Raw genomic sequence first — 17,439 nt, 5'->3', positions numbered from 1 at the left:
TGGCTTAATGTGTTAGTGTGTCAAGCTGACAAGGGTCCAGTGGTGCTGGCTAATGTTCTGTCAGCTTGACACAAGGCAGCGTTCTCTGAAAGGACGGAACCTCTACTGAGAAACTGTGCTGATAAGGTATTTTCTTAATTAGATGGGGAGGGTCTAGCCCATTTGGGTTGGCTGGGTTCTGTAAGAAAGCAGGCTGAGCAAGCCATGTGAAGCAAGCCAGTGAGCAACCCCTCGGCGGTGTCTGCACCAGCTCTTGCCTCTTGCATTTCTTTCTGCCCTGCCTGAATTCCTGTCCTGGCTTCCTTCAATGAGGGACTACAGTGTGGAAGTGTAAGCCAAATAAACCCTTTCCTCCTCAGCTTGCTCTTGGCCAAGGTCTTACACCACCCCCATAGTAACACTAAGACAGTTAGGGAACAAGCACACAAGAAGCATTTGCTTCTTGAATTTTTTTTTTTTCTGTAAAGCTAAGTGTGCTTCAAAAAAAAGAGTCCATTAAAAATCAACTCTATTAATTAAAAACATCTTAAGACTGTTTGGAAGAGGAAAAAAGAAAAAAGAAAAATTCACCCGAGCAAACAAATTATTCCACACTGCACAATAAGGTGAATTAAACTACCATCTAACACGTTGAGTTTATCTTGACAGGTTTTTAACTGAAATGATACATACAATAAAACACCAGGAAAGAAATGAAAACTATTTCTACTTCAGACCTTCAGGAGACCTTAGAGATGGATGCATGGATGGGTTTAAGACATGGAAATTAACCAGTTGTGAATATCAAATACTCCCCATGCCTCTGAGAAGGAGAAGTTGTTCAGATTCTGCCTAAGCAAGAATGAATGTCCTAAAGTAAGAACTGTGGGAGAAAACCAACTTAGCAAGCATTCAGTAGGGACATGGCTGAAAGTTCAGTTTAAGTCAATGTACTGGAGTTTATCCCGTGTTACTAGAGATACCTATCTGCACCCAGATGGTTTAATTTGGCCAATGCGAACATCATGGATTACTTGTGAGTTCCTGGAGATCTTAGACACATAAACAGCCTACTTTTCCCGCTGTTATAAAATTCAAGACACTGTATAACCCACAGCAAGTCTGGGATGTGCTCGATCCTGGAGTTTGCCGGGGCAAGTTATTAAACTTCCATTGGCTTTGTGTTCTGGTATGGATGCTGAAGATGACTGTGACACAGGCTGAACATCCCTGGTCTAAAAGAGGTGCTCAAAATGCTGGTATTTTCTGAATGCCAAACCAAATGGCACCGTGGAAAATTCTACGCCTGACTTCGTGCAATGGGACATAAAAAAAAAAAAAAAAAGGTACATTAAAACACTGCATAAGGGGTTGGGGATTTAGCTCAGTGGTAGAGCGCTTGCCTAGCAAACGCAAGGCCCTGGGTTTAGTCCCCAGCTCTGAAAAAAAGAAAAAGAAAAAAAAAAACACTGCATAAAATTATCTTTGGGCTTTCATTACAAGGTGTATGGGAAACAAAAAAACCATAAATACTCATTATGCATATGTAAAGATGTGCGAAGAATTGTAATTCAAATGACCCATGCATCTTGGATAAGGGCAGAGCCTATCTCAACACTCTGCAATTCTCTTGGGCTGTGCACGATTGCAAGCGCTGAGTGCTCTCAGTCCTAAGGAACTGGCTCTAGAAGACCACAGCTGTCTTTTCAGGGTCATTTATCAGGCTGTGGCTGTTTAAAGACACAGGTTAGGTGATGTTTCTACCAGTCCAGGAGAATCACACGCTTGCCCGTGCTCCCTTCCGGTCAATGCAGTGAAAGTAATAGCCAGATTTTAGGCATCTCTGTTAGCAAACCATGTTTACGAAAAACTCTTCTCCAAACAGGCACAGACTGACTGACTTCTTACAGAGAAGTTTTCATTTCAGCTAGTGTGCACAGTAGCAAAGGGAGAAATTCTTTTTTCTCGACCCAAAGATTTAACCTGAGTTAAGTTTTAGTTGGCAGAGCTTTAGCCAATGCTATTAATGTACGTTGACTTTCAAGAACATTCGTGTTCTAAAGTCTGTCTCCTGGCAAGAATTCGATTATACTGGGGCGTGAGGCTAGACAGCCATCAAGTTACTTAGCAAAGAAAACAACATCTTTGGTTTCAGACTGGAAATGAGCTGCGGTTGAAATTCACACCATTTTCCAGCTGGTGAAAAGTTCTAATTCACAACTCCAATATGCACTTCTAGCTTCGAAGGGCTCCAACCAAAGCAACTCCGGGTTACTGTATCAGGGCCTGAAATTTATTTAATCAAGGTAGCAAATAAGGTTTTATGATATTCTGGGAAGCAATCAACCTGCAATTTTTTCATATAAACAATCAAAAATAAACACAAAAGGGAGGCAAACCAGAAAAAAAAATGCCCCAAAGAACAGAGGAATGGTTTTTAAATAGGCAGTTTTTTTTTTCTCCCTAAGTTTCATTTTAGGCAACAGACAAGTCTTTAACTTGATTATTCTCTGTTGAGACTATTAAATTGGTCTTGCTATTGCTCTCAGGATGTGATTTGAAGTCCATTCAGTTTCGAAGAAATTGACTAACACCCATTCACATCCCGAATCTGCTCCTCGCACATTGCAGAGCTCGCGCTGACTGAAAAATCCCGCAGCAGGTGGACTCCAGTAATCTAGTTAATCGCATGAATTGAGAAATGCCAGATCCATTTCTTAGACAGGCTCCTGGAAATCTCTGAAATTGCTGTGAGGCTGGATGGTTGGAAACTTTTCTCTTTCTCTCACTGTTCGGTGGCAACACAATGTAGGTCAGACAGTTCCTATTCGGAATACAAGATTCCCAGAACGATAAAACCGGGAAAATCCCTCAAGGTCATCTGCTCTCAGGCCGTTCTCTACGGATGAGAAACAGAGGCTCTGGGAAAAGAGGGGAACCCAGTGTTTTTGGAGAGTTCATGCTCTTGAGTCGGACTTAACTACAGGTCTGGGTTGCCAAGGTATTCTCCCTGGGACCTGGCGTCTTCATTTTAAGTGGGGATTTTGTGTGTAGCAGAACACAGTGTAATCAGTGAGCATTGGCAGCTGTCGCTGTAGTAAGACACCAAGTAAAAACACCAAGGTCACCTAGGATTAACTAGCAGCGCCAGGTCACCTGGGGATTTAACAGTGGTTAGAGCGCTTACCAGTGCCCTGGTTCCGGGTTATCAAAAAAAAAAAAAAAAAAAAAAGAGTCACACTCTATTTTAGTCGTTTTGTTACCTAATTGATCAGGAACTAGTGATTGTATACCAATTGGTTTCACGGAGATTCACATATATTTGGTTCCAATTGACACTAAACACCTTACACCTGTCTTTAAAAAATTGTTTTAGTTCACTGGGTGTGGTGACCCATGCCTTTAATCCCGGCACTCAGGAAGCATTGGCAGTTGAGTTCATAGGGCAGCCTGGTCTATACAGCGTGTCCAGGATAGCCAGGACTCTGCCACACAGAGAAACCCTGTCTCAAAAAAAAAAAAAAAAAAATTAAAAAATTGTTTTAGTTCCATTATGTGCTTTTCGTTACTTCAGTAACAAACTATTCACTCATATGAAACTAATGATGATTACGCTGGCCACAAGTAAAAGCTGGAACCCGCTCTTTAAGTATCTGCGATTTGACTTTGATTATCTGCCGTGTGGAACAGGTCCATTAGTCTTGAATCTTTCGTATAACTAGATTATCCCTATTATTCTGGAGAGAGCAAGAAATGAGGGTCTTAGGGAAGATAACATGTAATGTACTTTGCTCAAAATAAACTCGGGGTCCTGGCAGCCGCCAATCACAGGCACGCATGGTCCGCAATTCTGCCAATATCCATTGCCCCCCAGTGTCTTGCACCTCTCATAGCCGGATGTTCTCACAATTTAAGAAAACCAAGAACATCTGGGAAGAGTCCACGCAAACAAAGTTAGCCTTACGTAACACGCTCTCGGCACCTCTGCTTTGGACGGGTTTCGGTGCATTAGAAGTCTTTTCAGTGAGCATTCTCAGACTGTCAAATTGGTGCTTAGGACACTTTCCTGAAATAGACTAAAAGATTCCCCTGACTCCAGTCTGGGGGGCGATCGGTGTTTGTACAGTTAACTTTCATCCTCTAAAAATAATTAAAAGCAGAACGTAACGTGATCTAAAATATATCAGAGAGACGTTGTTGGTTGACGACAGTCGGATAAACCCAGGCACAAACACGAACGAAACCCAAACACCTTTTGTAACGCCAGTGTGATCAACAGGCCAATGGGTAAAGAACACGGGGATCTGAAAGGTGGCAATTTGCATGCGCACCCAGTACTTAGTATTTCAGCGACTAAGATAAAACGGTTTGGCAAACTCACCCGCATCTTTGCGCAAGCGTCCTGTGTTGATTCCGTTCCCCTCAGCTCTTTTATCAGCATAGAACCTAAATACTAAAACACACACACACAATTGGAATGACATATTAAAACGGAGTATAAATATGAGTAATGATTTAAAAAAACACACCGTGGGAAGGCTACTGGCTAGGTTTTCTCGGCTTGTGAGTGGCCGATGAGTTTAAATCCTTACAGATGCAGAGAAGACAGAGTTAGCCATGACTTCCGAGAGCTGTGAATTGATCTCCGTGAAAGTTACGGCATTTTCTAAAGATGTCATCTTTCGAATCATATTTAACTGCAAAATGGGGGAATCTAAAAATGTTTTCCCTTTTTTTTTTTTTTTTTGAGGCAGCAATGTCTGCAAAAATAAATCCCCGCCAGTATCAGTGTAATTGCAGGGCTGGATGAGACAGCTGAGGAGGCAACGTGGCCCCCCATTTGGGCTTATTCTGCAGCATAGGTAATTAAAGCGGGGCTGTTCGTAGGAGAAGATGCAGTTTTGGACTTTTTTTTTTATTTTTATTTACAGCTGGGTGCCCTGTGCTTCATCCACTCGAGAACGTGTGTCATTCTCGTTTTATAGGGACAGAGATGATTCCTCGGTGCAGAGTAACATAGGGTGGGCTGGATGGAGGAGAGGAAAATGTCCCCAGATCCATATGCCACTTTGCAGCGACGCGATTGAATCATGGATTCCTGCTATGGATTTCACACTCATTCTGTCGCTTCTGATTGGGGCGAATAATTATAAGCAAAACATCTTTGTGTTTGTCCTCCCCTCCCCCAAATTTAAAAAGATCAATTCATTTATCAGCTTTTGGAAACCTCGGCTGGGCCTTTTGTTTCGCCTCTCTTCAGCACCCTTAGAAATAGCTTTACGTGTATTTTAACATCCGAACCACGACAAGGATCGTGGAAGAGCTTGGAAGACAGGCATTGGTCCGGAAGACCGGGAGAGCACAGGCCCATGTGAGTGAGGAAGGCCGGGTGTCAGAGGCTTGTCTAAGGCCTTGGGAGAAAGCCTCAGAAGCCAAAGTCTGAACTGTGGAGGAAGGCATTTCAACAGTTTTCAGACAATTGTTGAAAGAGATCCAGTGTTGAATGATGAGCCACGTGGGAGGGAGACAGCAAGCTGAGGTAAGCCCGGACTGGGAGGAGACAGCCAGCCAGAAGGCGTCTACATCGTTAAGGAAAACCATCTCAGACAAACCTTTATTATCCTTAAAATCCTTTGAAGGTTTTAGGAAAGTTTGCCCTAATGGAAACATCTACTTTAAAGAGAGTTTCCAGGTTCTGCCCCGCCCCCAACCCCCCCACCCCACGGTCATGGTAATCATTATCCAGTCCAAAGCCTACGGGACTTGCTAAACATTTCATAAGAAGTACCCATTCCCTTCACCCTATAAGAAGAAAAAGAAAGAAAAACAAAACACCGACAAACCAAACCAAACCAAACCAAACCAAACCAAACCAATCCTTGAGGACAATGGAGGGAATCTTATATGCGATGGCAGACCTGGTGTTCTGAGGTCAGTGGTCAGCCAACAGGACTATCTGCTGCATGTGCGTTCACCTCCCTTTGATTTTACTTGCTGTTTACAGAGCTGTGGGTGGAACCCAGGGCCCCGTGAATACTAGGCAATCATTCTGTTTTAAATTGTGCTTTATCAAGCAGGGCGGTAGCAGTACACTTCCTTTATCCCAGCCCCCGGGGAGGCAGAGGCAGGTGGATCTCTGAGCTTGAGGTCAGCCTGGTCTACACAGTGAGTTCTAGGACAACCAGGGCTACGCAGAGAAACCCTGTCTTGAAAAAAATGAATGAGTGAATGAATGAATGAATAAATAAATTGTGCTTTTTGACATGGTTTTTGAAGTATACAACTTTATACAGAGACCCAGAACAGAACTTAGGCTAATGGGATTTCAAGGGTTCCAAAGCTCTAGATATCTGGACATTTTCAAGAAGAAAAAAAAGAAAACCCTTCAGAAATGCCAGTGACAAACATTTTGGTACATTTTCAGTGGATGCAGACTAATGAGGGAACACATCCTGTCCCAACTTCTGCCCCAACATGGAGTCTAGGGTAACTTACAAAGGCTTTGTAGTCACACGACTGGAAGATGAGCTTTTCTGGGTGATGCTGCCAGTACTGGACTGGGGTTGAGGCCGTGGCTTCATTAGGAGGTCGCAAGGTGATGGAAGGTTCTCCCCAGTCCCCTGTCTGGAAATGACATTTATTTTAGAGGCAGCACAAGCAGTAAGCAGGTTCATTCTCTCTAGCTAGTCTAGGCTTCCCTAACACACCTGAGCTGGAAATGTTCGCCTTTGGGTGTACTGTGTGTGCATAAACATCGAATGCTTTGTTTCTATGTGAATTAGTGAGCATTGTGTTTCCTAAAGCTGAGTATGAAGAAGTCTACACGAGTCTATCTTCAGAATGAAACCCTAGGCTAACTAATTTTAAAAAGCAAAATGTGAAAATTTTAGTAAGCTATTTACCAATTCATAATATTCTGTTACAATGGAAGAATACACTTGAATTTTTTTTTTTAATTGACTGGAAATTTCAGTTTGAATTGCTTTTTGCCTTAGAATAATCCATACTTTCATTAATTTCAGTTCCCAAATAGGACATTATCATGTACTCTGAAAAATCGTATATCTGGGGAGGAAGGTTTTGTAGGTAAGATACTAAACAAAATGCTAAAAGAAACATTTATTAATGGCCAACAGCTAATTTCCCTCATCGGAATTCAGCTGCATAGAGTGTGTCTGGGATGGCCTTGGATATACTCAGCGGCCTTCTTCAGAAAGACAGCAGCCCACACTCGGGAATACAGGTCTGCTCATATATGAACAGGCACATGTATGTGAGGCTCCTGATCTACAGACTGTCACATAGGATGCTATGTCTTATGACATACATACCCACTAAGACTGACCTAAAACAGGGCTTTCTATCATCTTATTTGCCACTTTCATTTCATAAAAACATTTATAAAGTAAAAACTCTATCCTGGCAGGCCTTTTCTTGACTCTAATTTCATTTATATACATCATAGACAGAATATTTCGTATTCTTTTTCCTTGCTAAGATTCCGCTCTCTCAAAATTCAGTTGTTTGCTCTCAAATGGACGCAGCTAAAACTAATCTATAAAAAGCATTCCCAATTCCCGAGAGCTTCTCTCTTTTGACTCGGTTGGTCTTACAGAATTATGAGAAATTATTTTCCTCAGGTGTTGGAAACACCTAATAAGATCTTACGAGCTCCCGAAACAAGTTTGGCTGGGAACCGAGTTTCATGGCGTACTAGCTAGCAGGCCGGACACACTGTGGGATTTCTGGGGAGAGTTCTCAAGAATATGCTCAGATGCTTGTCTTTCGGAGCAAAAGGAAGTGCGTAGCTTTCACTAGCTCTAGAAATCCCCAAGGCTAAGAAGCTAGGGGTTCCTTCCGGGGAGGTCTGGGAGAAGAGGGCCAGCAGCACAACGCTCTCTGTACTTTAGAATTCTGTTAGGCAGGACAGAGGGAGCTGCCAAAGGTAAAGCTCGAGACAAGGGCCCAGCCTTCTGGGTGTTTCTCACCGGCTTTGAAAAACAAGAATAACAAGGGTGAGTCCTGTGGAAATGCACGGGCCTGGTCAGAGCCGGGCACCTGGAGCATTTCCTCTGTATGTGGGTCACCTGACCTCCCGGGGGAGCCTTGCTAGCATCGCGCCCACCCCTCCGCTCTTCCTGGGAGCACGCGTCCAATGAGAACGCCTCATGCCCTTGCTCCGTTCCCAGCCATTTGCCTGTATTTGTTTTGTTCTAGTCGTTGGATTGCTTGTATCGATTGCTTGTATCGATTGCTCCACCTAGTCAACGCGTATCACTTAAAACATAGCATGACATTTAAGACCTATAACGCTAACATTAACACTTTCCCCCCTGACTTTATGGCCCATCCCTGGCTCATTATAGAATTTTATCTTTTTATGAGTTATTTTGTGAAAGTAACAATAGACTGCAATTAACTTCAAAATTAAGCCTTTTCTCTGATTTTTTCTATTTTGACCTTTGCTTTTCTTTCTCTCTCAAGTGTCTGACTTCTTATTTCTCTCGTCTTTATGAAGCTGGCTATGCACTGCCCTTAAAAACTCATGCGGACGTCAGCCTGAAGGCTCTGTGGAGTTCATTATTATTTTTAAGCAGAGTATAATAGCCTTTTATGACTCTGTAAGCGCTGCAGCTATGAGTTCTTAAAGCTCTTCCCAGATCTAGCAAACAACCCTTGGCTTTCCCCCATTAAACTTCTCTCCCTCCCGTGTTCCCCTTGAGGAAGCAACAACGACATAGCAAACAGGTGTTGTACACTTAAGTCACAGGTGATGCCGTTAACAGAACAACAGGAGTTTGCACGCAACTCTGTGGAATGATACAAAAGGAAGATTTGGGTGACATCGAGAGAGCCGTTGAACCAGCGCTGACAGGACAACTCACCGAGCGAGCGACAGAACTTCACATTAGCCCTATTGTGGCTAACTGGGCGTATCCCTTGGCAGAGCTTGACAGGCAGAAGCTGGGGGTTACTGCTGTACGGGGTGGTCCGGGAATAGGGCTGGGGTAGGAGTGGGCGTGGTAAAGCTGGGCAGTGCGGCTGTCCCACAGGTTAGTAGGGCAGGCATGCAGATCACGTACGGATTCATTCTCTGTCCACTGGGTCACCCACTTTCATGATTAAACTCGACTGTGGGTCTATAGATTTAAAGCAGAGCTGCAAGCCGAATGCTGATCAGAATGTTTACATCATCCATAGACATTGTAACGGCCATTTTGGGGATCGCAAACCCAAGCACACTCTCTCTGTCTGTAATCGCCAAGATCACTTAGTCACCATTTGAATACATGAGTGGCACATCCACCTAACTGTTTAGACAGCGCCATCAACTGCTCTCCTATCCCTTCATTGGGTCCAAAAGTCACAAACCCCCTGCTTCGAATCCGGAGTGATCTGCTGGTACCACCGCTAGAAGTTACGGGGGAAGATAATTATAGGGGAGGGAAGTATAATCCTCACTTTATTTTCCTTGCAGTCTTGAAATGTTGCTCCAGTCCAAATATTTTAAAATTCCCCACAGGGATTGAATCGACCTTTCTGGAAACAGACTCTGAGTTTTGTCATGCTTAGTGCTATTTCCAGAAACGTATTTGCAGAAAGAAAGGCGTTCTTTGGATTGGATTTATAAGAAAATATTTCTTTTTTTTCTTCCTGGAAATTCAACTTCCTCTCTCTCAGAAAACACAATACCTCATATGTATGAGTATTTAGAGGAATCAGAATTTTGATGCTCAGTGCCTGTCTTAGCGTTAATGTGAATGGAAGGGCTCCCGTTGGACTTAGTAGAATATTCTGTAGATAAGATGGGAAGGACGTTGGCCTTGGGCTAGGATTCAGCGATGCCGGTTGGCTGCCAGGAAACACAAAAGAGTTCAGAGAACTAGGGTGCCTTAGGTCTCCACCCTCCTTGAGGGAAAGCAGGAATAAGTGTGAAAGGAACTGGGCTGAGTAACCCCGTGCGGTAGCAGAAAAGACTGAAAAAATAAATGAGAAAATTTGCTGCGTGTTATAGGACATTTTCAGCGGCGAATCCTTGGGTTGGCTCTTGAAGAGCCAGGTTATAGATTCATACCGTGATACCTGTGTTTGTTCAGGCAAGTGTCGTCAGCTAAATCGGATAATTTTTACATTTTAAAATTCTTACTAAGAAGTAATAGTGATCAAACAGACCTAAGAAGTCTTTTGACTCAAACAGTGGCTACAGTGGAAACTCTTCTTTAATGAGAAATATACTAACCCTGGAAACAATGATGCAGCGAGAGCTGATCAGAATAAGGAAGCAGTGGGAAAGCTTGGGGGAGGCATTTGCCCTATCTGGAATTGTTTCTGACATAGTGGTCTTCCTAGGGCTTCCTCAAATAATTACAGAAGGTAAATTAAAACAAGTCAAATAACTTTTAATAAATGCCTTTGGGCTCTTTCTTTAGCACTTAGAATACTTAGAGAAAGCCCTTTAGGTTGAGGACCTTAATATGCTTACAGTTTGGTCATGGCTTAAAAGTTCATCTATTTGGTAGTTGCCATATGTTTATGCACATACATATATATACACTATATTTAAATATATGTAAAATGTTCAGTGCCAGTTTTATATATAAATATATATTAATTTATATAAATATATGGTAAGGCATTTCATGTTTCATTTTAAAATAAATACAGTGAAGGAAATTCATTAAGCAGGAGAAAATAGACATCACTAGTTAGCACTTTAACCAGAAATTCACACTTGTAAACATTATGGAAAAATATAATTTAATGTAGAGTTTTAAACGAGTAGATTCTTTCTGACAGGCACTTCTCAAATGCCAATCATTAATTCATATTCTAGATGAGTTTGAAGGACTTATAATTAGGCCATATAAAAAACAATGCAACTAAACTAAACTTTATTTTATACCACTAACTGAAAAATATAATACCAGTAAACGAACTTAGTTATATAAAATTCAGACTCCTCTCGTAGATTTTTTATTAGAGCAATGACTCAGAAATGTAGCTTTTGGCCTCTGTGTTATTTTCCAAGTTAGTACAACCTGACATCTAGGGAAAGTTCTAAGAAAGACCATTTCACATAGCAAAAACGAACATTTCATATTCTGCATGTTCTGACAATACAACGGGGAGCGTTTTCTATATCTTTAATTTTCTTCTAAACAAAAGGTTTCCCAGGGATGTCAGTAAATGATTAAAGGCCTGGATTATGACACAGCTTTCTAACACTAATGGAGAGGTAGGATATTTTCTAAAGCCTTGTATAAATTCTTTTTTCTTTTAATTTAAAATTGAGACTTAATTGATTTTTTTTTTTAAATAGAAGCTTTTAAATCTTTTCTGCGTGGAGCTATTCCCACCGACCTGCTTATAAATTTAGATCTGGATATTCACAAACATTATTTTCTATTTCCTCAGAACACCTAATGGAAAACTAACAGATTCTTAAGGGGCCACTGTTACTTTGAGGTCTCACTTTCTGACAAGCTTCAGAGAAGGGCTACCCAAACATGTGTAAGCAATGACATTTACCTCCTGAAATCATTAAGGCTGCCCAGAGTGCCACAGAGAGCTCCACTCTTGTGAACATACATATGTGCGTTATCTGGCGATGGCCATCGTAAATGTCTCCTACCAAAGTTCACGAGTGGGGAAAGCCTGCTACAGAAAGCCACTGCTGCAGCTGCTGCAGTTGGTTGGGAAGGGCTCCAAGAGCTACCAAAGGTGCCCTGGTTGTGCAGTTGTGTTTGCTGAATGTGTGCTACGGAGGAGGAGCAGAGATGGCCACTGCTGAACACTTAGAAGCTGATGTTAGCACTGTGCGATCGGGAGGACTTCCGGGTCACAGAGCACCAGGACAGGCAATGCTCAGACATCGTGGTGCTCAAGAACCCGGAAGTCCCATGCACAGGAGGATGAATGTGCCCACCCCTCCCCCCACCAGAGGGCCTTCACATGCCACCCCAAGAACTTTCAGTGATTCTCAACCGAATGACTCAGGCTTCCAGACAACAGGCTAGACGATGGAGAAAGTTTCAATGGATGTGAAGATAGGATTGTATTTTAAATTACAAACGTAAAAAAAATCTATGCCACAATGTTTATGTTCCGAATAAAATTTTTCTCTGACATAGGCGAATGTGAGACATGAATATTTGAATATTAAGCAGCTCGAAATAAAATAGGTCACAATTTCACATGCACTGGAAAGATCAATTCAATACGGCCAAAATGCAAAAAGGCTGAGAACCACCTTAAAGCTGTGAGAGCCCACTCCCACCCCCAACCCCTCCCACCTCCCCTTCTCCCTGACATTTGCATCAGTTGCAGGGTATCTCATGCAAGTCCAGTATTTCTCACAAATAAAGTGCATGAATCCTTAAGAATCACCAGACACAAAGGGTTGACTAGCTCGTGGACACAAAGTACAAGAAACGGGAAGAATGGCGCTGATATATACATGTTTCTCTATGTATCAATTTACCCTTTGTCTTTTTTTCCCCGTAAAAGCAAGTTAAGACAGACACCTGGAATGGAAGCCAAAACTTAGACGGGACAGGTTGTAACTGTGGATTTCCAGACCAAGTATGTTTCTTGTTTTAGGACAGCATTTACACATTATCCAGTCACAAAGCACATGAAGTGTAAGAGACAAAGCACCTCAGAAGCCACCAGACATTACAGAGTTTTCGCATTGCTGGGATGTGGTACCTGGGGCAAGTGACAGGACACTGCGACACACTACAAAGCGCAAGTTCAGGAAGAGAAAACAATCGTTTGTAGCCTTACATTATGAACCTGATGGATCGCTGAGAAAGGAAATCCAGCATTCTGATTGGTCCAGATTTCACAGACAGACGACTGCTGGTATAAACAGAAAACTATCTTATCTTGTCAATATTTAAAACATGGCAGCTACCAACGTATACTGGGAGAGGGAGGGAGGGAGAAAACAGCAGAATAAAAGAATCACATTTCTTAAAAAAAAAAATTAAAAGAATGTGTAGGGTACACGAGGTTTAATATTTGACTTCCAAGTTATTCTTTTTTGCTTAAAAGCATCTTGGGGTTGGCTGCAGGTGGGGTGGGGTGGGAGCAGGGATGTGGAGGAAACCATTTATGTGTTAGTGCTATATCAAGGTAAATTACAAATAAACTCATGGCTCAGAAAATGTAAACTATTTTTTACATAAAGAAAAGCAGCACCTCCCCTCTTCATTGAGTGTTATTTTCCAAAAATAAAAATATTTCATCGAAAGGGAGGGAAGATGTCTTTAGAACCAGCCAAACATCTGGAGTTTCGTATATTCAATGGTCAAGAATAAACCAGTAAAAGATGCTTGTGCCCCCAGGGATGGCTAGGGTGGAGCTCTGTGGATGAAAATCCATAGGTACCTGTGTAGTAGAGGTATGCTGGAGGATCCCTTGCCTAGGCAAAGGGACTGGGGCCAGGGAAACCCAGCAGCCATTATGGGTGCAGTGAACCAGCATCCTCACTGGGCTCTCCACCACACCAGCAGAAATCTAAAACTGCAATATGTGCTCAGAATCAAATGCTCGGCCAACCAATACCTTCCTGAAGTGCTGCATGTAACCTGAGGGGCTAGGAGCTTGCTTTCTTCAGAGTTGTTTTCATGAATGTTGTCATCTTAAAAGACACTGGACTTGGGAGGTCCAGGTAGAGCGTTTGCTGAGCTACACAGAAAAACTGTCGAAAACCAGCATCCCCCTCCCCCACCAAATAAAATCTAAAACACAGAAACCGAGTAATAGGCTATGGTCTGGACTCCGTTAGCAAGTCCTGTGTGTCCCCAGAAACCCCTGTGGATCTGACAAAGATCACTGCAGGATAGGAACTCATACACCCACAGTGTGTCTTGGAAACCCACTGAAGGGCAGCCATAAACAAACTGTGGAAGCAGACTTGTCCCCGATTAAGGTTTCCTCCTCTGCCATCTTCCCAGAGACGCTCACCAGATGTTAGCATCTCTGTCCAGTGAGGATGCTTTCCCACCATACGTGTTCATTTGCTTTCTAGTCCTCCACTCTGTGCCTCATGTGAGGGAGATAAACTGCAGATACCTGGCATTCTGTAAGGAAGTTATACCCTGGGAGACCCATTTATCGGCCTCTATTTTAAACTTAAAGTCATTTTTCTCTACAAGAAGGTCTTCCAAAAATTCATTCTCTAGCAAGTTAAGCTTTGGGGCCACTCATCCCACCTTCCCTGTCTCTAGTAGCTTCTTTCTGATTTAAACATACAGTATCCCTTGGTATCTATGGGGGAGTGCTTCTTGAACATAACTTAAATACACCTTGTCATACATCACAAAGGATATAACACATAGGTGTTATACTATACTGTTTAAGGAAAAATGATAAAACACATGGGTGATACACTGCACTGTCTAAGGAAACAACATGTCAAAATCAGGCAGCATGTTCAGATTTTTGATCTGCTATAATTTGTATCTATGGATGCAGAAAGGAAGGATGTAGATGGCCGCCTGGACTGACTCTAGGCTTGGTTGGATTTCCATCTTCACTCGCACTAAATGTATTCGTATGATTTCCTCAGGCTGTTCACCCCTCTCATCCATACCCCAGAGTAAATTCTGTGACTCAAAGCTCTTAGCTCTTGCATATACTCCTAACACCACCAGGAGCCAACACACCATCCATCGCCTGACAGAGGGAGATGTCAACATTCAGAGAGACTAAACTGAGGACCCATGCAGTGGAGACAGATAACAGCTTCTGAGATGGTTAGGAGGCAGGCGAGGCTACAGGGACTTCACCAGAAGGCAGAGAACCTAGTGAGAGGGACTTGGATTTCTGAGCCTGAGGCTGCTTCACTGAAGAGTCTCAACTCCGTAACTCTAAACACCTAAAAGTTTTATTGCTTTCCCATCATTAGCTCTGAATAAACCAGGCACGAGAGCACTTAATGTTTCAGGTGGGTGGCAGAGCTTCCTGGTCACTTTGAGTCACATAAGGAATTTCTTTTATATAAAATGCTATCTCATTGCTGATTCTCACTTTCCCCTTCCTCCGGCATGGCCAGCCTTGGAATGTAGGACACCAGAAGTAGTGAGAGAAGTGGGGTGCACTCGCTCTTCTTCTAGGAGGAAGAAATGGGCAGTGTGGTCTCTCTTGGAGTGCCGTCTCTGTGTTCAGTTGAGGGGAGGACTTGGGAAAATGATGCAGTGGCAAGCAGGGGAGGGGCTTAGCTACCCTGCTGTCTTGCAACACCCCTGGGCATACATACATCTCTGTCACACAGGAAAAGAGGAGACAGACTTTCAGGCCACTGTTCTCAAGTCTCTGCTGGGATTCTTAGGCTCTGTCTGTCCTTTTGGGATGAGTAGGTGCTACAAGCATCAAATATTAAACCTCGTGGGAGGTATACTAGAAAATTGATGACTCAAACTGTGGTATATTTTTTTTATTTTAAATTATGGGTTCATGTGTGTGCTTGTGCATGTGAGCTCCGTGCCCTCAAAGGCCAGAAGATAGCATCAGATCCCCTGCAGCTGGAGTTACAGGCAGTTGTGAACCATTTGACAACTTGAGAACTTACATGGGTCCTCTGCCAGAACAGTACATGTTTTTAACCACTGAGCCATCTCTCCAGCCTCTACGACTAAGTATTAATGAACCTTTAGAATTTCTCCATCTGCAAGAAGAAGTTCTTGGCTTATTTGACCAGGTCACTTGCACTAAATGGGAGAGGGATTTATATATATATATATGTATATATATATGTATATGTATATATATTATACCTATTAGGAGTTCTTGGTAAATGGTAATGTACTACAGAAACAGTCAGTGCTGTAATTCATTATCCTTTGCATTGGTCTACTTCATTCTGGCCTTTTGTACTATTAGTAAACCAGAGAGTAACTTAGAGAGTTCTTGCTAGAAGAATGCTTAGTTCCTCCTGATGAAGACCTGACAAAAGGTTCAGCTTTGCTGGACAAGAGGGAACGCTTGTCACATCATCTCTGTTAGAGGACTCTTGTGGAGCTTGGTGACTGTCATGCAGAAGGCGGCCCCTCATTCCCTTGCTATTTTGTTTGCTTCTCAGTGTTCTCCCAAACTCCTGTCTACATAGCCCTCAAAAGCTGGTTTAGTTTATCTGAGACGGAATAACCATGAAATCTATTTATTAAGTGGGGTTTAACTAAAGATAAGCTAGTCTGTCTGTCTTTCTCCTCCTCTTCCTCCTCCTCCTCCTTCTTCTTTTTCTTCCTCCTCCTTCTCCTCCTCCTCCTTCTCCTCCTCCTCCCTCCTTCTTCTTCCTTCCCTCCTCCTCCTTCTCCTCTCCTCCTCTCTTCTCTCCTCTCTCTCTCTCTCTCTCTCTCTCTCTCTCTAAGTTTGGAGTCCAGAGGACAAGTCATGGATTGTGGGTTCTGGAGATCCAAGTCAGGTCTTCAGGTTTGGCACCAAGTGCCTTTCTTTACCCTCTGAGCCATCTTGCCCAGCCTACAGCAGTCTTAAAATTGTGATGACATCAATAATTTAATTTTACTTTTTTGATGACTGACACCCATTAGAAGGGATATAATTAGGCTGGATGTGGTGGTGCGTGCTTCTTTAATTCCAGCAGTACTCAGGAGGTAGAGGTGAGTTTGAGGTCAACCTGGTCTACATAGGGAGTTTGGGCCATGTAAAGACCCTGTTTCAAAAGAAGAAGGAGGAGGGGGAGGGGGAGGAGGAGGAGGAGGAGGAGGAGGAGGAGAAATAAGAGAGAAAAGGGAGAGAGGGGAGGGAGAGTGGGAGGGGGAAGAAGAAGAAAAAGAGGAGGAGGAGGAGGAGGAGGAGGAGGAGGAAGAGGAAGGCATGTAATTTTTTCTCTTGGTTCAGAACTTTCTCTTGACTCCGGCATGTGTCCTTAAAGCATTCGTCTAGATTGTTATCATGCTGTACCTTGGGTCACCATGACTTGCCTTCAGAAATTATTAGCACAACACACTTGAATTCAAATCTAGTCACAAAACAGAAAGAATCTACCAGTCTCCAAAGTTTTCTTCCTAGAGATGGCTTTCTTCTCTACTCAACTGATAGCAGTCTAGTGGTTTACAGCAAATTGTCCCTCTCATCTTCCATTAGGCCTTCCCTGCTGCAACATTCTGGAAAAAAACGCTAAAAGTCTTCTACTACAGAGCAGAACACCCCTGTTTTACACAACACCATTCTCCGTGGCCAGCTCAATTTCTTGTTCTTTAGATAATGTCCCCACCTGAGCCCGCTCTGCTCCAACTGGTTTTCTTGACCTACTTGATGTGTTTATCCCCATTTCTATTTCCTGTCCTTCTCTTGTTCCTATTAGCTGGTCAACCCTGGACACTAGAGTCTGGACTCTTCTATCTGTTTTTGACTCTCCTTGGAGATTGTTCCTAGTCCTATCCTCCATGTTTGTATCGTCAGTCCAGACCTCTCTCTCTCTCTCTCAGAATT

The 17,439-nt window shown here is 42.9% G+C and overlaps 1 protein-coding gene across 17 annotated transcripts in view; it reads right to left on the bottom strand.

Moving 5' to 3' along the window:
* Anks1b (ankyrin repeat and sterile alpha motif domain containing 1B) overlaps positions 1 to 17,439 on the bottom strand; it is a 1,103,087-nt gene that overhangs the window by 46,100 nt on the left and 1,039,548 nt on the right. For 9 of the 17 annotated variants that reach the window (XM_032911325.1, XM_032911320.1, XM_032911329.1 and 6 more), the window contains 2 exons: positions 6,475 to 6,603; positions 4,361 to 4,432 (listed from right to left, as the gene is read on the bottom strand). In XM_032911325.1, coding sequence (XP_032767216.1) covers positions 4,361 to 4,432; positions 6,475 to 6,603 — 201 coding nt within the window. Of the gene's footprint in view, positions 1 to 4,360; positions 4,433 to 6,474; positions 6,604 to 12,765; positions 12,841 to 17,439 lie in introns of all 17 variants that reach the window. The other 8 variants (XM_032911305.1, XM_032911250.1, XM_032911207.1 and 5 more) reach the window with 2 other exon arrangements.

The sequence above is a fragment of the Rattus rattus genome, chromosome 1 (assembly GCF_011064425.1).
Source record: "Rattus rattus isolate New Zealand chromosome 1, Rrattus_CSIRO_v1, whole genome shotgun sequence".
Taxonomy (NCBI): Eukaryota; Metazoa; Chordata; class Mammalia; order Rodentia; family Muridae; genus Rattus; species Rattus rattus.
Note: the sequence above shows the minus strand (reverse complement) of the source record. Positions and strands in the feature narration are given on the sequence as shown.